Source organism: Haplochromis burtoni, unplaced genomic scaffold (genome assembly GCF_018398535.1).
Source record: "Haplochromis burtoni strain Fernald_Lab_line unplaced genomic scaffold, NCSU_Asbu1 Contig_2, whole genome shotgun sequence".
NCBI lineage: Eukaryota > Metazoa > Chordata > Actinopteri > Cichliformes > Cichlidae > Haplochromis > Haplochromis burtoni.
The window spans coordinates 5,682,163-5,705,371 of NW_024582363.1; the positions used below are offsets into that span (position 1 = coordinate 5,682,163).

At 40.4% G+C, this 23,209-nt stretch overlaps 1 protein-coding gene across 1 annotated transcript in view; it reads right to left on the reverse strand.

Moving 5' to 3' along the window:
• Positions 1-1,323: 1,323 nt before the first annotated feature.
• The window catches only part of hcn4 (hyperpolarization activated cyclic nucleotide-gated potassium channel 4), a 69,594-nt gene continuing 47,708 nt past the window's right edge, over positions 1,324-23,209 (reverse strand). Inside the window, exons 5-8 of the mRNA XM_005912914.3 lie at positions 22,943-23,089; positions 22,334-22,574; positions 7,483-7,647; positions 1,324-5,262 (exon numbers count right to left, since the gene is read on the reverse strand). Of these exons, the coding sequence (XP_005912976.1) occupies positions 2,996-5,262; positions 7,483-7,647; positions 22,334-22,574; positions 22,943-23,089 (2,820 nt within the window). The 3' untranslated portion in view covers positions 1,324-2,995. The remainder of the gene's footprint in view (positions 5,263-7,482; positions 7,648-22,333; positions 22,575-22,942; positions 23,090-23,209) is intronic.

A 23,209-nucleotide genomic window follows, 5' to 3' on the forward strand; every position in this document is an offset into this window, starting at 1 on the left:
TGAAGTTTCACACTAGTAGTATACACATTAGTAGATGCACCAAGGAATGGCTCAAATAAAGAAAAAGGGGTAGTTATGGAATGGCTTAGTCGTAGCTCAGATTTGAATCCTGTTGAAAGATTGGGAGTGAAATAGGAAGCACATAGAAGAAAAACATCAAACATCTTGAAATTAATAGAATTTTATGTTATTTATGCTTAAAATTACTTTAAAAAAGTGCAAAATGGCTTTAGAATTGTAGTTACTTTTTCCACAAGACTATTACATCAACTGACACATTTGTTGAATAAATAATTGCAAACGTACATAAGCAGACTTTTGATCCTATTTGATGCACTAAGAGCCAAGTCCTGTTAATCAAATGTATTTGATTAATGCATCATATAAGTATGACCACCTTTACAACAGCACAAGTTTTAGCAGTTTCCTGGTCTTCATTCAGGTGTGTGTTAACACAATGCTACAGTCTTCACAGGAATGGATGTCCTATTAAATTCACCCCAAGGACAGGCCTTGGAATGTTCAGAGAAGCTGACAAAAAATACAAAAATAAAACAAGAGCTGCAGCTCAGACTCTACAGGCCTCAGTTAGCATGTCAAATGTCAATGTTTATGACAGTACAATTGGAAGGGTTGCCAGGAGAAAGCCTCTTCTCTCTACAAAGAACATGGCAACACAAAACGTAAGACTTCTGGAACAATGTCCTTGAAGAACAAAAAACACCACAGTGGAGATGTTTACCTATAATGCACAGCACCACGTTTGGTGAAAACCAAACACAGCATATCAGCTCAAACATGTCATACCAACTGTCAAGCATAGTAGTAGAGGGGTGACTTGCATTTGTTTTGCTACCTACAGCAGACCTGGGCACCTTGCAGTTATTGAATTGACTATGAACTCCTCTGTGGACCAAAGTATTTTAGAGTCAAATGTGAAACCATCTGTCCAACAGCTAAAACTTGGCTAAAACTGGGTCATGTAACAGGACAATAATCTCAAACACAGCAGCGAATCTACAACAGAATGACCGAAAAACAAAAGAATCAAGGTGTTGCAATGGTGTGGTCAAAATCCATACTTCAACCTGGTTGAAATGCTGTGTCTTAAGATCTTAGGATGAATGCTCACAAACCTTAATGAACTGTAGCAACATTGCAAAGAGGAGTGGGCCAAATTTCCTCTATAACGAAGTGAGAGACCAATAAATTCATGTGGAAAATGATTACTTGAAGTTGCTGATAAAAGCTGCTGATTCCACAAGCTATTAAATCATTGAGTGTACTCGTTTTCACGTATATATATATATGTGTGTGTGTGTGTGTGTGTGTGTGTGTGTGTGTTTGTGTCAAGATCTCTCTTATTTTTACTTGTTAATTAATCTATGTATTGGAGATTATATTGCAATTGTACAATTTTTCTCAGGTTTACTTTGGCAATGTAGTTATGCATCAATATTTTAAGGAACGCATGCAGAGGAGTAATCTGTTTTTGAGAACCTAACTGAGTAACACATCCAATAACCTCACAAACAATTTAGCAAGTACTTATTCTGTGTCTTGGTAAAGGACACTTTGGCAGTAGAAATGGCTGCTGCTGCTGCTGCTGGAAACATCTGTCAAAGATATTGAATCCATGACCTTTTCAGTGGTGGAACAGTCTCTTAACCCCCTGGAGCATTGTGCCTTCAGTTAATCTACAATAGCAAAAGTACTTACTTACATTCAACTTCATCTCCAACTCAGCAGTAGCTTTCAAAAATGTCTTTGTTGAAAGCATATAACAACTAAAATAGAAGTAATTAAATATCAAGGTGTATTCTAGTTTCCAGCATTTTTCAAATACTTCAGATTGTGTACTGAATATACTGTTTTTCCTACATGAAAGTCTAATTTGTGGGATATTAAACATCTGGCTATTTTTTACTTTAAATTGTTTGCGTGCTACACAGTGCATCATACACGCTAATGGAAGTCCTAGTTTTTGTGTAAAAAGGCTCTGATGATCATTCTAGGAAAAAGTTTTGCTTTGCATCTGACTGTTCCACTGATTCACACATATTAGCACTAACACTCACACATTAACAGTTGCTCACAGTCAGGGGAAAAAAAATATGCTTTCACATGCTTTCTACACACATTAGCAACATGAGCTTGGAAGACAAAGTGAGCTTGTTAGGACATGATTGAGGACTCTGCAGAAAGCCAGTCACTCACATACTGTTACGTCTCAATATTTAGACGGAGGGGAGCTCGCTGAACCCCTGTACCCCTGCTTCAAAAACAGTAGTAATTTGAGAAAGTGGTAGAAAACAAGGATAATGGGTCAAGAAGTGGTGAAGTATTATCCCACAGAAAAAGTCTTTTTGGTTTCCTAAAATCTCTTCTCCATCCCTCAAGGTTTTGAAAAGATTATACAGAGAATAAATAAGTACAATCTAATAGATACATTTAAGGATCAACAATATGTGATCCTAAATGAGATAATACAAGAGTCAGTCTGTCTCAAAGCATGTTTTTCGCTAAAAATGTAGATAATTTTTAAACACACACACGCAAAAAAAGAAAGAAAGACAAAAACATTGATACATGCAGGTGTTAGTGCATAGGTTCCTGCAGAAAATGAGTATTATTGGGTAGTCCATTGAATCACCTAAACATCACAACATGAATTTGGCATAGTTATAGAAATAAATAAAATGACTGTCTTTTAAATGGAGATCATTTTCACACCCTCCTAGTCCCTTGATTAACTTATCATTTAAATATAACTCTATCTATATACACAGTATCAATGAATAATAAAAGGAAAAAGCATAAATCAAACAAAGTGTACTATAGAGCTCTGAGTTCTATGAAGTGTCTTTTAAATCACAGTAAATGTAAAATCTTGGTAAAATTAAAGTGAAAAATAGTCTGAAGACAGAAAAGAATGCCACAAATGGAGATCATTTGTGTTTTAGTTCAAAGGAGCACAGGAGGGTGTGATCAATCCTCACAAATTTGAAGGGAGTTTAGAGCGGACAGACTGAGGTTCTAGATCAGATGAAAAGGCAGCAGAGTCCCTCCGTAAAGACAAGGCTGGTGAGGCCCCGGAGGAATAAGTCTGGTGAGGGTGCCCCGGAGACATCTGGATTGGAGGAGTCATGTGCCCTGGCACTGAGCTACAGGGTTTGGGTACAAGAGTAGGAGAGGAAAATGGAGAAGGGTAATACCCAGTTTCTATTGAAGAGCAAGGAGTTTGGTGGCTTAAGACCTGGGCCACCTCCTGGGGCAGGGATGAATGGGAGCTAGATAAAAGCTTTAGGTCCTCAGAAAAACGTCCCAGAGGGGAATCTCTTCCTGTACTTTGTGGCTGGCTTGGAAGCTGTGAAGGAAAACAAGTTTGAGGCATGAGCAAAGAACTGTGGGATCCTGTGACACTAGAAGGGTCACTGTAGTGGAAAGTCCTGCCTGCCACAGGGCTTTGAACAGTGGGACTGGGTGCGACCGGAGTAAGGCAGGGTGAGGCGTTTGCTGAACCATACTGGGCCAGAGAAGCCAATGCAGACCTTTCCAGTGACATCTGGTGAGGTAAGCAGCCAGACTGGAGGCCTACCAGGCTAGAATGGCTGAGGGAAGATGGGGAGCCCTCAGCAGGCTGCTGACTGTGCTGTCCTCTACCAGAGGATGGGGAACCTTGTGGAGGGGACTGGAAAAGGTTTAATCCACTGGTAGTCCTGCCTCCTCCAGCAAACTGCTGCAGAGGAGCCACCTGAGGAGGCTTGGCAGGCGGTTGGTTTTGGGGAAGCTGACCAGATAGAGAATTATTAGATATAGGGCTCTGACAGCGAGAGGAACTAATAAGCCCAGAAGTAATTCCTCCAAGAGAACAAGCTGTAGATCCTGCTATATGGCTTCCAATTGTGCCACTTACTGCTCTGCCTATATGTCCTCCAGTCACTCCTCCTACTGTCCCACTTGAACCTCCACCTAAATGGCAAGTTGTTGATCCACCAGAAGTCCTCCCCATTGATCCCCCAGAATTTCCTTGTGTTGAATCACAAGAAAATCCTCCAAATGTTCCCCCTGAGGCTCCACCATAAACCAGTCCCACTGATCCATCAGAAGCCCGTCCCAGGGATCCTCCAGTGGTAGTCACTGCCAGTGATTCTCCAGAAGTTCCACTGACTGACCCCCCGGAAGCTATTACCAGTGATCCTCTGGAAGTCCCCCCAATTGATCTCTTTGCCGTATCAGTTATGGGCCCACATGTATTGGGTACCACCAATCCACCTGATAACCTGCTACAAACAGTTTCCACTGCTCCCTCAGATACTCCTACCTTGGTTTCCCCTGAGATCCCTCCTACTGATCCACCATTAGCTCCTCCCAACCCAGAGTGCCCACCAGAAGTCACTTCTAACAACCCAGTTGTATAGTCCTCTCCCACCCAGGAAGTGTCCCCACCAGTGGCCCCTTCCACAAAACCTCCAACTGCTCCACCTAAAGACCATCCCGTAGCACCACCACAAGCTCCAGCTAAACTTCCACTTAGTCCTGACCCTGTGCTTCCACCTATAGATCCTTGGTGAAAGAGGTTTGAGAGAGGTGGTGTACCAGAGCGGAAGGATTTTTGATTTTGTGGTTGAGGGTGCAGCTGGGCCGTACTAGATGAAGGTGAACCAGAAGATGAAAACTGACCAAACGGGAACACGGAGGTTGCTCCTCCACTGGACACAGGCCCAGACCTGCAAGGTCCGCGTTGTATTCCGCTACCTGAAGCATGCTGGCTTGAACTAGTTGCCCCTGAACCTGATGTAATTTGCTGGGCCCGGAAAGACGTCAGCAATGGCATGTCTATCCCAGTTTGCAGCTTAGAAGGTGTGCTAGAAGGAGAGTCCCCAGCAGAGCCAGGTGATGTGGATGAAGGAACAAATGTGTGAAACTTTTTAAGTCGGCTAGGAGGGTCCTTCAGGGAACCGAGGACAGAAACTGGAGGTCTGAAGAGCGTTGATGGGAGGTGGGGATGGTGTGTCAGGGCTATGGCTACAGAGGTGGTGGCAGCTGCTGCCTGGAGAGGTGCTTGGATGAGTGGGGCCCAGATGACAGGGGTAGGTGAGGGCGGTGTCTGTGGTGGAGCGTTCTGCATGAGGTGGGCACAGTGGGCCATGTCCCTGTCATGCTGCACAATCTGCTGGATGATCTCATTCTCCTGGTAGTTGAGTACACCAGAGCTGAGGTCGTGTTGCACCTTGTGCTGCAGGATGGAGTTTTTCTTGCCTTTAAGAGCGCATGTCCATGCACAGACAAAGACAGACACACAGAAAACAAGAGTGAAAAGTAAGAGAAGAAAGAATATTCCAACAACCCTTTCTAAAAGAAGAAGCTAGCATAACAACAGGTATGAACAAAAAGGATAAACATTAGATTAGCTTTTAGTGTGATTCCATAGGTAAAAAGGGGAAATCGTAAAACAACCATTGTGTCATAATATTTTGGTGAACAATATTTTGGTGACATGCTTGATACAAAATAAACACTGTAAAAAAGAAAAAAGAAAAAAGAAAAAAAGACAATAAACCTGGAGGTATCCCTCTCAGAGGGAGTGTGTAATTGATTCGTTTTTGTTTTTCAGTTTGTTAGCATTCTTGTCCATAGTTTTCAAGATATCATTTTCAAATTTTGTGTGACGGTAGATACCAATAGCAGCTCGAACTGAGTTAACTGTGATGAAAATCAGGTCAAGGTCAAGGTCACACCAAATGTGAAAATTAATAAAAACTTAAAAACATTTTTTTAATGGATTCCCTTAAAACTTCACAATAATATACTAGGCCTTGGGGGACATGAGTGCCTAGGTTGGCTAAGCATTTGACCTTGACCTTCATTGTTAGAGCCGAGGTCAAAGTTGACCTTGAAACTTTTTTTCCAGAAACCATACCAGGTTATATATCATACAATCCTGATCAAAATTTTAAGACCACTTGAAAAATGGCAAAACATCATATTTTGCATGTTTCAGCCTGTTTCAGTTTAAGCGCTGTTTTCAATAAATTGCATGTTTAAAAAAACGTTTTGTCTCACATTTCTTCTTGTTGCATGTTGAAGCTCTACTTGGAACCTTGTTAAGATCCAAACACGCAAAATATGATTTTTTTTGCCATTTTTCAAGTGGTCTTTTGATCGGGACTGTATGAAAGAGCATGAGGAGAACACATATTTTACTTTTTAAAATATTATGTCCTAAGACATCACAATGATGCCATAACAGGCTAACTATACAGTCTTTATTAACGTCCTTGCCCTTCGGAGGGAGTTGTGCTCTCTGAGTGCTCTTGTTCTAAAATGCAACATCTATGCAACAAAAAAATTTATGTGGAAAAAATATTAATACTAAATCTGAAATTCCATTTTAGAATAACAATTATCCTGTGTTCATTTGTTCATTTAACTGTTGCTTACTAAAGCTTTTTGTGCTCCGTCACTTTTTCACTCTGGTAATGTATGTACTTTGAAGTACCTGTGAGGTGTGCACAAGGTCAAAGAAATAAGGTGAGCGTCATTATGGCAGGCATATCAACTGCTAAACTACCCTCTTAACAAAATGTGCACAGTCTGGATGCTAGAGTCCATTAGTCATTGTTCAGTGGCTGCGCTAGCAGTGATAGGGTTAATTCACATGACTGCCATTTTCAATTTGGTGTTAACAAAAGGCTGTGAAATCTGATGATACTGCAAACGCTATAAGCCCCAGATCAATCTGTCCAATTTTCTGTTATGACTGGTGTCAGATTACTTGAGCTTTTTCTGTGATGTATTGGAACTATTTTAGCCAGCCTGACCTTGCACCTCTTGACCTTTTATCACCTGCACACTTCAAATCAGATTGTGCCAAGTCCATCAAGAGAGTAATTAATTTGCAGATTTCACCTGTTTCAGTTACTTTATTAGGAAACATGGTGTACATAGGCATCAAGCCCAGGAGAAGGGATGGACACAAGAGACCATTTCACAGAAACATTCCTATCAGCCCACCACATCTTTTTCAAAGCAGCCATTTTCTACAAAGAGACCCCCTAAAGCATTTTCGCTATCTACCATTCTAAACATAGCTGAGGATAAAACAGCATGCAGCGAAGGCTGAGTGATGATACAGGCATGCGTTTCATTGTGAATTTTTCATCTGCCTAGGCTGAGCCTGGGAACAGTGATGGATATGGAGAGAATATCAATTGTATGCGTAAGAGAAGTCACACAGGGATTTTAAAACCGGAGCTCTATCTGCATGTTTATATGCAGATGACTTTGAAAGTAATTTCAGTCACTGAGTATCACTGAGAACAATTTTATACCCCCTAAGTTTTGTCTAAGAGCTCCAGTTCTGGTTTGAAAGTGTTTGCTCTCTTGATGGAAAATGCTATCAAAACTCACTAAATGAAAATATGTAGTACTGGTTTGCACTTTGGCTTAAATGGATGAGATTGGATGTGATTTTCTCACCAATACGGTCCAGCCGGTCCAGAGCAACAGTCTCAAAGGCCCTTCTCATCATAGGATATTCCTCCAGTACCTCATTGAAGTTGTCAACAGACAATGAGTACAAGCGGCAGTACGTGTCAGCTCGGACGCTGGCTGTCCTTCTGCCCCGTGTTAGCAAACAAATCTCTGTAAGAAAACACAACAGATAAGACATGAGTGTTTTCTGGTGTTTAAAGCTGGAGGTCACCTGCAATATAACCAGAATTTTAAAAAAATGTATACCCGTGGAAGTAGTACTTTTTACTAAAGGCTAAACTAGGAACGGTGCCAGATGTTTAATTATTATCAAATTACAAACACAATTTCAACTAAATAAAACCTTTCTGAAGAGATTCTGATCCAGCGTATTTCACAGCTCTCTCCACCACCATCATCAAAATGAGTCAATGTATGTTCAAGTTTAAATATATTTATATATTTTATCTTTTTTTTTTACAAGCCATCCTCTCTACATAAAATACACGTATTTAAAAAAGTAAACAAAAAGGTATTCTTAGTTTTTTAAATAAAAGAAAAACAGATATTTATTATTTTCTGAAGTATATAATTTCATGACTTTCACGTTTTTTACCTGATAATACAGCATGTAAACTGTAACATATAATTTAACAGAAAATATTTTCCTGTTTTAGCAAAAATCATTTTGTGCAGCAGTGCAATACTTATTTTTTTCACATGTCTGCCAGCCCTTATCTGCCAGAAGTACTGAGGAAAACGAATGCTTCATTTACTACTGTACAGTTCTAATTCACAGTCCCGTGTGTGGGTACAACTATGTCTCTGCTGCATGCAGATCTTGTTTATTTAAGTGGAATATTGCTGTGGAAGAGTTTGAATTTGCAAATAATCATATATGTGCATCTGGGCTGCACAAACGCATGTTAATATAGCGTGCTATATGTGTGTTTAATCATGACAGTAAGGCAATATATGAAGAAAAGATACATTATGTGCATATAAATATGCTTATATAAAAATGATGTATACATAAGTAAAATATAGTATATTCTATAACTTTATATTACATTAACTTTGACTTGTGTACATATATATTAATAATAGTCATTTATACCATGTGATTAATAGTTTATTAATATCCCTTCTGTCTAACATTTATATCATCACATCAAGCTGTCATCTCCCTTCCTGTGGTCTGCATCGCACTGCCTGTTTCTTATAAACCCAGGATCCAGCTCATTCTGACACTTATCCTCTCAATAATGCCACACTATACACTTTCTTTATATGAGATCAAATTGTTTAAAAAATCCCACTAGAATAGTTTGACTCTCAAATGTAAAATCTACTTTTCATGTGCTTTTATTTTATCTATTAATGTGTTAGATTTTCTTTTTGCACATATCAAAAGCCTCTTTCATCAACATGGAGACATGACAGAGAAAAGAAAACAAACAAAAAAACATGTAGATTTCTCTGTTGTGCAAGTTTTCATATGTGGCTCCATTGAAAGTGAGCTGTGTGTGGGCGCATGATGTAAAATGGATGCTGTCAATGATCCAGGGCTTGTTAGAGGCTAGACACAATCAAAGCTAATCACATCAGTTTCTTTCATCCTGTTAAAATTAGTGCTCATATCAAAATATCAACAAAGCTATAGTATATATTATATATATATAATATCTAATATTTCTACCAATCACATGAGGACAGACCAAGATAAACCAAATTAGAAAATAAACAAATGTAATGTCGTTATTCATTTAAACTTATCTGCACTAGGCTCTTTAGGCTACTGTCTGCTGCTGTCTTATAGTTGCATTAGTTTCATCCTCCTGCATCTGCTCACCTTCATGCATTGCTTATGGAGGTAAAGTCACAGGTAAAGTCAGATAGTGTTAACCATGTTACATTTATCGTTATTACATTATCATAAGTGCAATATATATATATATATATATATATATATTATATATATATATAATGAATATATATATATATATACACCACATATATATATATATATATATTATATATATATATATTATATTTATATTTTTTTTTTTTTTTTTTTTTTTTTTTTTTTTAAAGTTACTTGAGGAAGGTTGGGGTGCAGTAGCATGGAGCAAGGGTAGCATGTTGGCTGTTTACCATGATTACACAAACATTATGCAGGAGTAGTAGTAATGGATAGTATATATTCATTTTAAATAACATGAATAACTGAAACTTAAACAGAATGTTAAACTACAGCTTGTTAGGGAGCACATTCTCTGGACAATACTTTCTTTAAACCTATTTTCTTTAACATATTTTAATAATAATAATCGATTGGATTTATACAGCGCTTTTCAAGGCACCCAAAGTGCTTTACAATGCCACTATTCAACTTAAAAGAAATGCAGCTGTGAAGTGTAAAAGTGAGATCATTGGTCATGGTATTTGAATGCAATCTATAATGTGATATCTAGAATCCCCTATATCAGTATACTTTCCTAAATGTTGCCTGTTCAAACAAGGGCAGTAGAATTTTATCACAATTTTAAAAAGAAAAGATATTTTATGAAAGTATGACCTCGTGTAGCCTTGAAGAACAGGTCAGAGGTTCAACATAATTTAGCTTAGAATGCCTATATATTATTCCCTTTATGCTTATATATTGTCAATACAAAAATGGCAGTAAGAAACAGGGTGTTAGATCACCATAGCATTAACACTTTGAACTTCAGTTCAATTTATTGACCATGACTTTGGTGTACATAAGAGCCTAATGTTCTTTGGAGGAGATTTTATTTTCCTTTACCCTGCCCAACCCTCTTATACTGCAAACTGCAGATACAAAAACATTATTCTTATCACGATCTGCAAAAGGAACTCATTAACCTAAAATGAAAGTCTTCATGGTGTAGCAGTTGTCAGTGACAGATATTGGTAAGCATATATAGACTATATATAAGACATATAGCACTATAGAGAGACAAATGTAGTCACTGTGACATTATCCATTTGTTAGCGAAATAAAGAAATAAAAAGTATATGAGTGAACAGAGCAATTTTGGCTTTTATATGACAAAAACAAACAAAAAAACAACGTAAGATGACAATGAGTTTCACAAACTACTGCGCAGAGACTGCCCTGGCTTCCATTAGGCTAAACAAGCCCTTGTATTCTTCTGGTCACTGAGTGTGAAGTGGCTATGATTGTGTGCAGTGGTTTGAAAATTGAGACAAGGGAACTGATGAAGAGAGAATGCATGATTTGGCAGCGAAGCAAGTAAGAAATACACTGTGTACTATATATGAAACATAAAAATAACCTCATATGCAGTGTTTTACTGTTTGTGTGTGAGAGCCTGAATGGACAATAGCTAAGTTAGCAAGAGAGGTGAGTGGATGTGAACGACTGAGTAAAACAACAGTCTATATACAAATTTGCAATGCTTGTTTGCAGATGTGTTGCGAGTGTGTGCTGGCAGGGTAGCCCTGGCTATAGCTGTGCTGGGGAAGGGGGGGTCCATTTCTCACAGCACTGCTCCAGTAATCCCCTTTGGAGAGCAGTGTCACAGCTCTGTATTAAATCCTCTTGTTCTGTGGGTTTCTGCAGGAAGTCAGGTATTGAGGCAAAGTTAGCTATCAGGCCTGTAACTGAGTTTGCCGAAAGAAAGGGAAGCCAAACACAGGTTCATCTGAACTCCAAGTGTTATAAAAATAACTCAATAAATCTATACATGTAATAGCCACAAGATTAGTATGCTAAAAGCATATACGGTACCTTGATGGTCAGTATTAAATATTTATATGTTAGAAGCGTCTTGGGCCACTGAGGAGCTGTTTTTGAGATATGACTTTATCAAAGTCATGGACTAATATATATCTAATTGTGATCTATTGTTAATGGTGGTAGCAACTTGATTGCAAAAGAACTCCACGAAGAGCAAAAGAATAGCCAACATAGCCTAACACAGGGGTGCCCAATCCCGGTCCTCGAGAGCTACCGTCCTGCAGCTTTTAGATGCATCCTTGTTCCCACACACCCGAATCAAATGAATGGCTTGTTATCAGGCCTTTGCCAAACATGATGGCATGCTGAAGAGGTAATCAAACCATTTGATTCAGCTGTGTTGGAGTAGGGATGCATTTAAAAGCTGCAGGATAGTAGCTCTCCAGGACTGGGATTGGGCAGCCCTGGCCTAACAGTTCGGCCATATGACTTCTCTGTGATGACAAGTCAGAAATTTCACATTAAATACAAACTTGAATAATTCTGCATTATAGTATTGCTGTATTTATGTATTGTTCTCTATGCATATATTTTGTATTCATTTTATATAATTTGAATGCTTTGGGTCTCTTTTGGAGCCTACTCTAAAATGTAAAACACAAACTATGCTACACTGATGAGCACTTCTGCACTCCATTTCAAATTGAGGCTGCTTTTGTTGATGGTTCATAAGTTATATTCAATTTATTTATGAATGTTCTATTCCCATTGCTTACTCACATCTCTGACTCATCGCAGTGCTCCCCAAATCCTGCATGAAATCATAGAACAAGCTTAGATGGTGTCGCTCTGCCTGTGTTCTCTGAGGGGTGTGTGTTTTCTCCTCAAACTGACTTCTGCTTCTACAATTACCCTTTACTGTTTGGTCTTTACTAACACTGAGACAGTTCTTTATCGGTTCAATTTCTGGGCTTTGTTATTCATAATGAACAAAGCTATAATATTATCAACATACAAAACAGCTGACTGGTTATGATCAATATATGACATGGTGATAGTATTCTTTTGTCATTCTTGTTTCCAGTACTGTATTTGGGCATGCCAGTGCTGAAGACACAACATTTTACCATTACCATGATACACTCCTTTTTCACACTTAACTGACAATGCATTCATTAAAATTGAATGAGCCTAATTAAAATTGGATGTTTCTCTGCTAAAAGAGGATGAAGACATCACCCAGTGGAAGCCCATGTGTGTTCACCAAGGTCAGGATACATATAGCCTTCTGTTGGATGATGCAGCCCATGTGTCCCAGGCTCTTAGTACAGGAACGATGGCTCCCCTGAGCCCCTCCACCAGCTCTCAAAGAGGAGAGTAAATTGTGTGTGTGGGAAAAATAATAAGAAAGGAAGAATCTAGAAAAAAATGCACCTGGAAAGCATTTTTTTTTTTATATTTGCTAAAATCTTCTTTACGACAACGTTTGCAATTCTCATATGTTGGATTTTATGTGTGCGAATGAAAACTGGCTGAATGTTGTGCAGTAAAGCTTACCTAAATTGACCTTCCTTTAGTCTACTTGCCAAAATATTCTGGATACTGTAATATTATTTAAAAGCATGTATCAAAACCTGAATCATCACTGAATGGCACACATCAAATGAGAATACAGCAGAGCTGAATGCCAGTAGAAGAAATGACAAGTTCCAGCTGTCTTTTGACATTTTACAGGACAGCTGTTGTATAAAAATGTTGGCAAAACTAGAAAGGGAATATATTTTTTCTCTAAAGACAAGTCTTGTTTTTGGAATCATTAATGATGTTTTTAATATACCCAGCATGCTTGTCATAATGATTGCTCCACAACTAGAGAAATAAAACACCAACCTGGACAATATATGTCCCTGTGATTTCCAACAAATATCCAACCCCTTTTATCTTGACTCCTGCAGCTCCCTGTCTGTCTATGTGCATGTTTTTTTGTCTTTCTTGGGCGTAGCTGCTCCTTTCAGCTGCTGACACACGTGCTCATTGTTATTTTATAAACTTCTGTATTATATCAAACCAAACTTTCCTGCTGGTCTTTGCCAGAATGTTCTGTAACCCACAGGTGTACGGTCAGGTTGGTACATTAGACTGTGCCTTGTGTACCAGCCAGCCTTCTTTGCTCCCAGTCACCTATTTGCCAGGCTTCACCACCTCCAGCCACATTTCTCATTAAGTTCCACTCCATTCTGCTCACTGCTCACTTCATCACCAAAATGCCAAGCTGCCTGGTCACTCCCTGCTGCCAATGCAAGCTCCCTTCTCCTCCTGCTCACCTATTGGCTCATTAACTTCCTGCAGCTTCTCCTCCCACTCTGCATGCCTCTGATTTTAGAGCTCTCTGATCTTTAGAGCTCTTCAATCTTCCCTACTTTTGCTGGCTGCGTATTAAAATTCTTAAAATGTTGTCTAAGTTAGCCCTCTAATGCTGACACTTTTAAAAGTATTTAATTTTTTATTTATTAACTAAAGGAATTCTATGATTATGCTTTTTGTTCTCACAAATGCTTTCAAAACACTGGACCACAGTGTCCTTATCCTTTGTCTGAAGCATGGTGTTGGCAATAAAGGCATTCCTGTGGAGCGGTTCAGGTTTTACTCATGTGGCAGTTTGTGAGGTTTTTGTCAGCGTATCGTCCTTTTTTTTTTATCTCAAATTTATTTGAAATCAGGCTTCTCATCATCTCCAGTTTAATTTAAAAAAAATTGTTATAAGAAAAATATTCCATGGTCAATAACATGTATACACATTGTAGAGGTCAACTAATTATGTTCTCTGTGAGATTTTATAATTTTCCCATCCTTACAGGGATGCAGGAAGCTGGATAAAATGCAGTCAATTAAGAAAAAAAAACCTTTTAGATAAGACTGATACAAGTCAAGACAATAACATGTTCAGATGAGATTTAAAAAAATAGTCAATGCATGTAAGTGAATAGGTTTCATATTTAAACTAACAAAGGTTTATTTTAACATGAAACTTGTTCTGTGTTTATTTGTTAAGCTGCTTAACCCCAAATCACTTAAGCATAAAAATCATTTAAGGGATGAACCAGTGTAATACATGAGGTACAGGAAAGCTACTTAATGAATGTAGGTGAATACAAATGCTGCCCTTTGAATGTGTTTGTCTTAGTATGCATCTATCTGCATGATGTTTACATGTGTGTGGTTGTACCCGTCTTTCTCTGTGGTTACAAGTGTGTGTGTGAGTACGTGTGTATGAGTGTGAATTAATAAATATGAGCAGGCCGCCTTGGTCTGCGATAAAGAATTTGTGTCCTGCAGCCTGGTGTGGCAAAGCTCACCTGGACTCTGAGTCCTGCTGTCAGGTCCCATCTCCCTTCCCGACAGAGCCCCCAGCCTACAGAGCGGACACTCTCTAACCTTTGGAACATCCACAACGGGCTCACTGATTCCCAGTGACATGCAATGTTCGCTCCCTCACAGCATTAGCATAGCCACACGAACACCTTCTGTTTGCTAGCAACCACAGACAGGTAAAACATTTCTGGAATTTTTTCTTTTCAGTATCGTGGCTGATGCCGAGGTCCTGTCACATCTCATCATCTCTTTTTCACCATCTTGAACTTCAGCTGCATGATTTTTACAACACTGTGCAAAAGTCTTGAGCCACCCCTCATTCCTTTTGATTATAGTTCTAAGGAACCAGACTTGTTGTAATGATAGCCCTCCAGGCTTTCTAAAGGTCTTTTTCTGTGGACACTGGCTGACTGTTAACTTATTTTCAGTCCAGTTATTGTGCCTGTTGTTGGCCATTTTTAGAAGAATGTTGATGTTTTTTTTGTTTGCTTGCTTGTTTGTATTATTTTGTTTGTTTTAGACTAAACACTAAACCATTTAAGCATAAAAAAGACCACCTAATTAGGAGATGAACAGTTAGTGTGTTTACACATAACATACAACTTAAGAAATTGTATCTTTAGGCACTTTGTTAGTAGGAACCTTATGCAAGTCGTATAATTTGTTCCCATTTCGTTAGAAGAATCTACAAGATATGCTGAAGATAATGCACTTTGGCAGGCAAAGAAGAATGTTTTGCACCTATTTGCAATTAGTCATCTTGACATATTTCTATATGCAGGCAATGTCCTTAAAAAATCAGAAGAAACTGGACAAATGGAGGACAAAAGAAGTGGCAGACCTACAAAAGATCTACAGCAGATGAATAATATCTGAAAGTCATGTTCTTTAGAAACAGGGAAAAACCTGAGAGAGTTTATACTGTGTTGAAAAACAAAAGTGGTCCTACAAAGTACTGACTTTCAAGCTCCTTAGAATTGTGCAAAATCCTTTTTTGCCTTATATACAATGTATTCCCATGCATCTCTGCACGCATCAGTAAATGAATTTACATATTTTCCATTTTACAAGTAAAATATAAAGAAATGAGGACTGTCTCAAGGCTTTTTGTACAGTACTGTAGAAAATATTCAAATCTACAGCTGTTTTGGCTCAAAAAAGCCTGGTAAATAAAGTACTAAATACAAATCCTTTAAAGAAATCTAGTGCAGGAACTGCTGAAAGCAATGACATATCGTTTGCTACTGACCAGGAAATAATACAATTGGATTAATAATGCATATATTTTACTCTGCAAGCACTACTTAGTGTATATAGTGTATACTCCTTAACCACAATATAACAAAATCAAAATCAAAAAAACACTTTGATCCATAATGTGCGAGTGCAACAACTGATAAGCAGGATTGATAGGCAGGCAAACTAACATTTCCATTCTACTGAGAATTTCTACAAGAATCGGTTCTCAATTCCCGTCTCCAAACAGAGGACCTCTTTGGTTGTTCTGCAGTGCCAGACACAACAGGGCAACCTAGTGATGTTGGCAGTAGATCTTTTGGATCCTGTGGGTTGGCATATCTGGCATCTCTTTTGAATGCTCTATTAGATTGGGATCGGGGGACTTAGAACGCTGGGTCAGTGCCTTGGATTCTTTGTTGCAGTCCTCAAGCCTTTCCAGGGTAATCTTTGTAATGTGGTGGGGCATATTGTCCCACTAGGTGAGGCCAATGCTGTTGGGGGTGGTGTTGCTATGGCTTTTTTTCTGCTTGGTCTGGTATCACAGTAATGTGAATGCGAATTTTGGGATCCATGGTTTCCCAGCGAAACACTGCATTATAATGAGTTAATCAGTGTTACACACCTCACCTGTCAGTGGTGTAAATGTTGTGACTGATCAGTTGTACACATAACATTGCAGCATTACATCATATTCACAGCTGACAGCATGGCACCTTTAGTGTTTGGACGATGCAGCCCAACCATGTGTCACAACATATTATGTTGTATCAAATCTTCCACTGTGTGAAAACACAGAAATATATCATCCTATCCAACCTGTTATTCTATATATAATATCAACCATTCTGTCATTCAGTCAAATAACTTCTCCAGCAGAAGAGCTGCAGAGGTGTTAGCTGGGTTATGGACTGAAGGATTACCTGGGCCTTTGCTCCTGCAAGCCCCTTGCACTGACTCACTCGGTCGAGGTGGCCATTTGGCAGCTATATAGCACAGCCAGTCTGAACACTGATAGTGGGATTGGGGGTGGGGGAAAGAATTGAGAGTGAGAATAAATGGGAGAAGTATTAGTTCCTTAACCTAGGATTTCACAAGACTAGGGATTTAGAGAGCACAATTTACAGAGAACCATTTAGAGTGAGTACAGCCAAAAGATGACACAGGAGATTGAAAAGTGTGCAGTCAACTCATCTCTCTTCTTCAGTCCCCTCCCTCCCTCCCTCTGACTCTGTCTTTTTTTCTTTCTTTTTTTTCAACCAACTCAGAGATACTACAAGCCACTCACTGAGAGTCAAAGTGAGCCATCCTAGAGGCACAATCAAAGGCAGTTTTTGATAAGCACCTCTGACTGGCATGCACAGCCACCACAAGGTTACTGATCTTTACTCTAACCAAGTGAGACCACAGTCTGCGCTGCCAACACTGCAGGCAACAAAGGATGAACTATAACAACACAATAACCTCCTCAGTCTGGTCGCTAAGTGGGTAGCAGAGATGCTATTCGGATACTAAGCGATTCAATATTGTACTATAAGGAGAGAAATAGGCAAGTGGAGGATTGTGGTGCTGGGTGCATGTTTTCTTTTTGAGCCCAGAGCAGCGTCCAGAGATCAGCCTTGGCACCGATCCATGTGTCCCTTGGCGTTAGTACTGCAGTCACATTACATTTCCCCTCTCATCTGGATCGCTGTGTGCCCAGCAGACGCTCCCATCCAGGGCATGTCGTGTCCACTTTAGACTTTAGGCTCTCTGGCTTGAGCTAATCCAACAGCTAACAAATTGGAGTAGACTGCTGAGTAAATAATTGTGTAAATAATTCAGATTGTCCATAAGTGAATGAGTTAGGGTATGTAATTTTGTTGAGATGCAGAAGAGCAAATACATACACAATTAACTGAATTGCAAACTGGGATCCACTGATAATGACACAGTTTGACAATAAGAAGACAGACAGAAGACTGGACGGTTTCTGTTTCTCATTCATTTACTCACACAGTCACAAAACATTACAATCTATGCAGGGTGGATCTCCATATTTTTGTTCAGTCACAAAGAAAAAAAAACACTCACTGCTTTCAAACTTCTGCTTGCTGATACTGACAGCCACACTGAAATCCACATGTGCCGCACACTCTCTGTGCTGATCCTGCACCAATTAATTTCATGAATGACTAACTCATGTTTGGTAACAAACTCCCAGTAGCTCTAGGCTTACCTCACTAGCCCCCACCCTTACACCCCAGGAGAAGTGGCACTGCCAGCAATACTCACAGGATAATGGAGTCAAAAGCCTTGTGCCTATATTACACGAAAGGGAAAATAATTAAGGATCCAAGGCTTAAGATTAAAGCAAGCAAGCCAATTTTGGTTTCAGAATCAGTGCTTTCGCACTTTTGTGTGTTGTGATACTTATGTCTGTGAAGGTTCTCAATCATCCAGGTCATCGTAGTCTAAGAAGCTTGGAAAGAAAAGCGTCTGGACTTCTTTGAGTTGCTTGAAGATGTTTCACCTCTCAGCCGAGAAGCTTCTTCAGTTCTAAGCTCAAAAGGAGGAGAGTCTCAGATTTAAACCCAGTGGGAGTTTCCCCCCAAAGAGGGACAAAAGGACCCCCTGATGATCCTCTACCTAATCACATGAGCCAAGGTGTGAATGCGGGTGTGGGACCCAATCAGCCAGGGTTTCGGGTGAGCTCATTGTGAAACCTGGCCCCACCTTATCATGTGATTTCCTGAGGTCAGATGGCCCAGGATGTGAGTGGGCGTTAAGGTGTCTGGGAAGGGAACTGAAAACTGGATTATAGATGGCAGACAGTTGGTGTCGTAAACCACGGCCTCTGTTCAAAGATGGTCGCTCACAGTGGACGTAAATGGCTTCTTTCACTCCTCTTTCAAAACATCTGTGCTCTCTGTCCAAAATGTGAACATTGGCATCCTCGAAAGAGTGAACTTTGTTCTTTAGATGCAGATGAACTGTTGAGTCTTGTCCTGTGGAGGTGGCTCTTCTATGTTGTGCCATGCACTTGTGAAGTGGCTGTTTGGTCTCTCCGATGTAGAGGTCTGGGTATTCCTCGCTGTACTGTACAGCATACACCACATTGTTAAGTTTGTGTTTAGGAGTTTTGTCTTTCGGGTGAACCAGTTTTTGTCTGAGCGTGTTGCTGGGTCTGAAGTAAACTGGGATGTCGTGCTTGGAGAAAACTCTCCTGAGTTTCTCTGATACACCGGCTACATAGGGGATGACAATGTTGTTGCGTCTGTCCTTCTTATCCTCCCTCGCTGGTGTCTGATCTTCTTTTCTGTGCATCTTTGCTGACTTTAAGAACGCCCATTTAGGATAACCGCATGTTTTAAGTGCTTCCTTTATATGTGTGTGTGTTCCTTCTTTTTCCCTTCAGGCTTAGAGGGAACATGTTCTGCCCGGTGGTGCAGGGTCCTGATTACCCCAAGTTTGTGTTCCAGAGTGTGATGGGAGTCAAAGAGGAGGTACTGGTCTGTGTGTGTGGGCTTCCGGTAAACTTCAATGTTGAGGTTGCCATTCTCTTCAATGTGCACAGCGCAGTCCAGGAAAGGCAAACAGTTGTCCTTTGTGTCTTCCCTGGTGAACTTGATGTTTTTATCCACGGCGTTAATGTGTGCAGTGAAGGATTCCACTTCTTGTCTTTTGATTTTGACCCAGGTGTCGTCTACATATCTGTACCAGTGGCTGGGTACTCTCCCTTTAAAAGAGCCAAGAGCCTTGCTTTCCACTTCCTCCATGTAAAGGTTGGCTACAATAGGCACAGCCATGTTTTTGTCTGTAGAAACCCTCGTTGTATTTGAAATATGTAGTGGTGAGGCAGAGGTCTAACAGTGTGCAAATCTGATCGGGTGTGAAGTTGGTCCTGTCTTCTAAGGAGCTGTCTTCTTGTAGTCGTTTTCTGACAGTCTCCACTGCCTCCGTGGTGGGTATGCAAGTGAAGAGAGAGACTACATCAAAGGACACCATGGTTTCATCTGGGTCCAGGGTAAGTTTCTGGACCTTGTCGGTGAAGTCGGTGGAGTTCTTGATGTGATGTGGGGTGTTCCCCACGAGAGGTGCTAGGATGGTAGCAAGGTGTTTCGAGATGTTGTAAGTGGCTGAGTTTATGCTACTGACAATGGGTCTGAGTGGGACACCTTCCTTGTGGATCTTAGGAAGTCAGTAAATGCAGGGTATGGCATCCCCTGGGTAAAGGCGGTGATATGTAAGGCGGTCAATGATTTTGTCCCTTTCAAGGTCTTGAAGAGAGAGAGAGAGTAGAGAGCAGTGATCTTTGTGTGGTAATCCGTTGTGTTTAGGACCATGGTGCACCTTCCCTTATCAGCTGGTAATATAGTGATGTTGTGGTCTTTGCTCAGGGAAGCGACGGCCTTCTTTTCTTGTAATGTGAGGTTAGATGGAGGGACTTTGGCACTGGAGAGGGTGGCTGAGACTTTCATCCTGATTTGCTCTGCTTCTGTCTGTGATAATTTGTTAATCCGTATGGCAGTTTCTGTGGCTGTGATGAGGTCCACTATGGGCAACTGTTGCGGAACAATGGCAAAATTGAGTCCTTTGGCTAATACTTTCTTTTCAGGTTCAGTAAGATTCCGGTTTGAAAAGTTCTTCACCCATTTTTCCTGACTGTCCTCAGGTGTGTGTTCTTCTCTGAGTTGTGTAGATTCAGACTGAGGAGTGAGTGTTTTTGAAAGCAAGGTGTGGAATTTCCTGCATTGTCTTTCTTTTCCTTTAGAGTGTTGGGCCCGCTGAGCCTTGTCCACAAACTTGTTCTAAATTGGAGAGGGTAGAAGGGTTTCCAGTTCCTGCAGAGTCTGGCTAATCTTGCTCTGGAGGGCATCCATACTGAAATGGACCTGTCTTATCCTTTCACTTAGAAGCTGATTTTGTGCTCTCCCTAGAATCAAGTCTGCTCTGTATCCCCTGACAGTGGATCCAAGTTGCAGGCTCTTAGGAACAACTCTGCTTTGTCTGCATCTCAGGTTGAAACGGAGATGGTTCCTATAATCCGCTATTTTTCTTGATTCCCTTTCATACTCCCGCACCAGTTGAATGGTGTTCCTCCCAAAATGTACGGCAATATGTCTGTGAAGGTTCTCAGTCATCCACGTCATTGTAGTCTAAGGAGCTTGGAAAGAAAAGCGTCTGGACTTCTTTGAGTTGCTTGAAGACGTTTCCCCTCTCATCCGAGAAGCTGATACCTCTACCTAATCACATGCGCCTCATGTGATTAGGTAGAGGATCATCAGGGGGTCCTTTGTCCCTCTTTGGGGGGAAACTCCCACTGGGTTTAAATCTGGGACTCTCCACCTTTTGAGCTTAGAACTGAAGAAGCTTTTCAGATGAGAGGTGAAACGTCTTCAAGCAACTTAAAGAAGTCCAGACGCTTTTCTTTCCAAGCTCCTTAGACTTGTGATACTTATGTTTACTTAAGGACGAAAGAACCTAAATGTAGATGCATTTACTCTAATGCATTTCAGTGAAATTATCCTCTTGAGTAGCTTTGACTCAGCATCTTCAAGTGGCCAAGCTTTCGCCCAAACTGTGCCATTACTGGGATACATGTGCTGGGAAAAAAGCCTTTAAGCAGACTGAACATTTCTCTGAATCTGAGTCTCGTTGAAGAGGGCCCAAAGGCTGGAACATTTTGGACAACATTTGAGACAAAATGGCCCTGGAGAGAGCTGGGGCCATGTTGTTGAAAATGTTGATTAGTTTTGGCATGTGCAGAGACAGATTGCCTGCCATCTTTTCATTATTTCTGTAGAACCCCCTGGAGAGAGGGCATGGAGATGGACTTGAGCAGGCAAGGCATAATTAAACTTCCACAGGCAGGTCATGTGCTGTTAATGCTTTGCCACCACTTCTAATTACTTAACAGTATAGTCTAAATGATATGCTGTCACTGGGCAAATTAATTGGTATTTGGTGAGGGCAGTATGGCAGCATTGTCTCCTACATGTGTCATAGGCTCTTTGGGACCAAGAGAAGGCTAAGCATTATCTGACCCTGATTAAGAACATAACACTGAGTTAAGTGCATAACAACTATGGGTTATAGCAGCCCTAAGCATTCGGCGTTTGATAGTGTGTAATTTCACAGATTCCTGACCTCTTAGACGTTAGGGTGCATATTTTTTAAGTTGCACTACAGCAAGCACGGTTTTTATAATTTGGATATGCCCTAAATTTAAGAGGCAGCTCATGATGTGAATTAAGGGAAAGGTCCTGCATAAACCATGAAGCTGAATATTCAAGTTAGGTGTCAAGTGGTGCATAATATACTACTTCAAGCTCACAATGTGCTAGCATTAGACCCAGAATAGCTCTATTCAAATGCTACTGCATCACAAATAAAAATTAAATCCCAGGCCAACCTCTTAAAGTGCTTAAGGATATCATTATTATTATCATCAAAACAAAGTAGATTTAAGCTCCACAGAAAGGTGTGCATTAAGGCAGGTGACCTTTGATTTTGGTCGGCTGTACCAGAAGCAGCTTATCTTACCCCCGAAGTAGGAGCCATCCGAAAGCTTGGTTTCTTTGTTGCCTTTTGTTAGAACACTGACAACCCCATGTTGTATGAAGTACATTTTCTTTCCGATGGTGCCTTCTCTTATGATGTAATCCCCAGGTTGGAACACCTCAAACCTCAATTTGGTGAGCATAGAGGTGACAAAGTTTGGGTCAGCATTGGCAAATAGCGGCATAGATGCCACCAGCTTTCGACAGTTAAAGTTGATAATTTCCTGTTTGAAAAGAAAGACATTAAAAACAGTGGTTAGTGACAGCAGCACAGCAGAGCCGTGGCTTTACAAAATGCAGTGACTTTTTAAAGTATTGGACATGAGGGATATTAGAGTAACAACAGGAAAAATGTCAACTGTGTAGACATCATTTACTGTTTTCTTCTTTCTCTAAGCCCCCCCCCCCCCACCAGTTTTCTTTTCTAAGAAAAAAAAAGAGATTATTTAGTCACACTGTGCTCTTGTGTAAGGCTAAAATGTCAGTGAATGTGAATTGAAATGAAGGGAATGTCGAAAAGTGCACAAGCTGTCGAATGCATCAGAGCTGCATGTGCAGCTGTTTTAAAGCAAGACAGAAACACTTGTCCCACCTCTCGGAGCGGCTCATTCAGCTCTCCCAGGATGCTCTCCTCGTCAAACATCTTGCCCTGGTAGCGGTGCTCATAGTAGTCGTGGATTCTCTGCCTCATATCTGCAGGCAGCTTGTGGAAGGACATGTACTGTTCCACCTGTTTGTACTGCAGGGACATAGAGACACACAACAATCAGGTTATCTAAAGGCCATAGGGCTGTAGCACAAAAACACTGCTACAGGGAGCAGCTGGTACTGAGGTCAGACACACAAGGAAATGGAGACA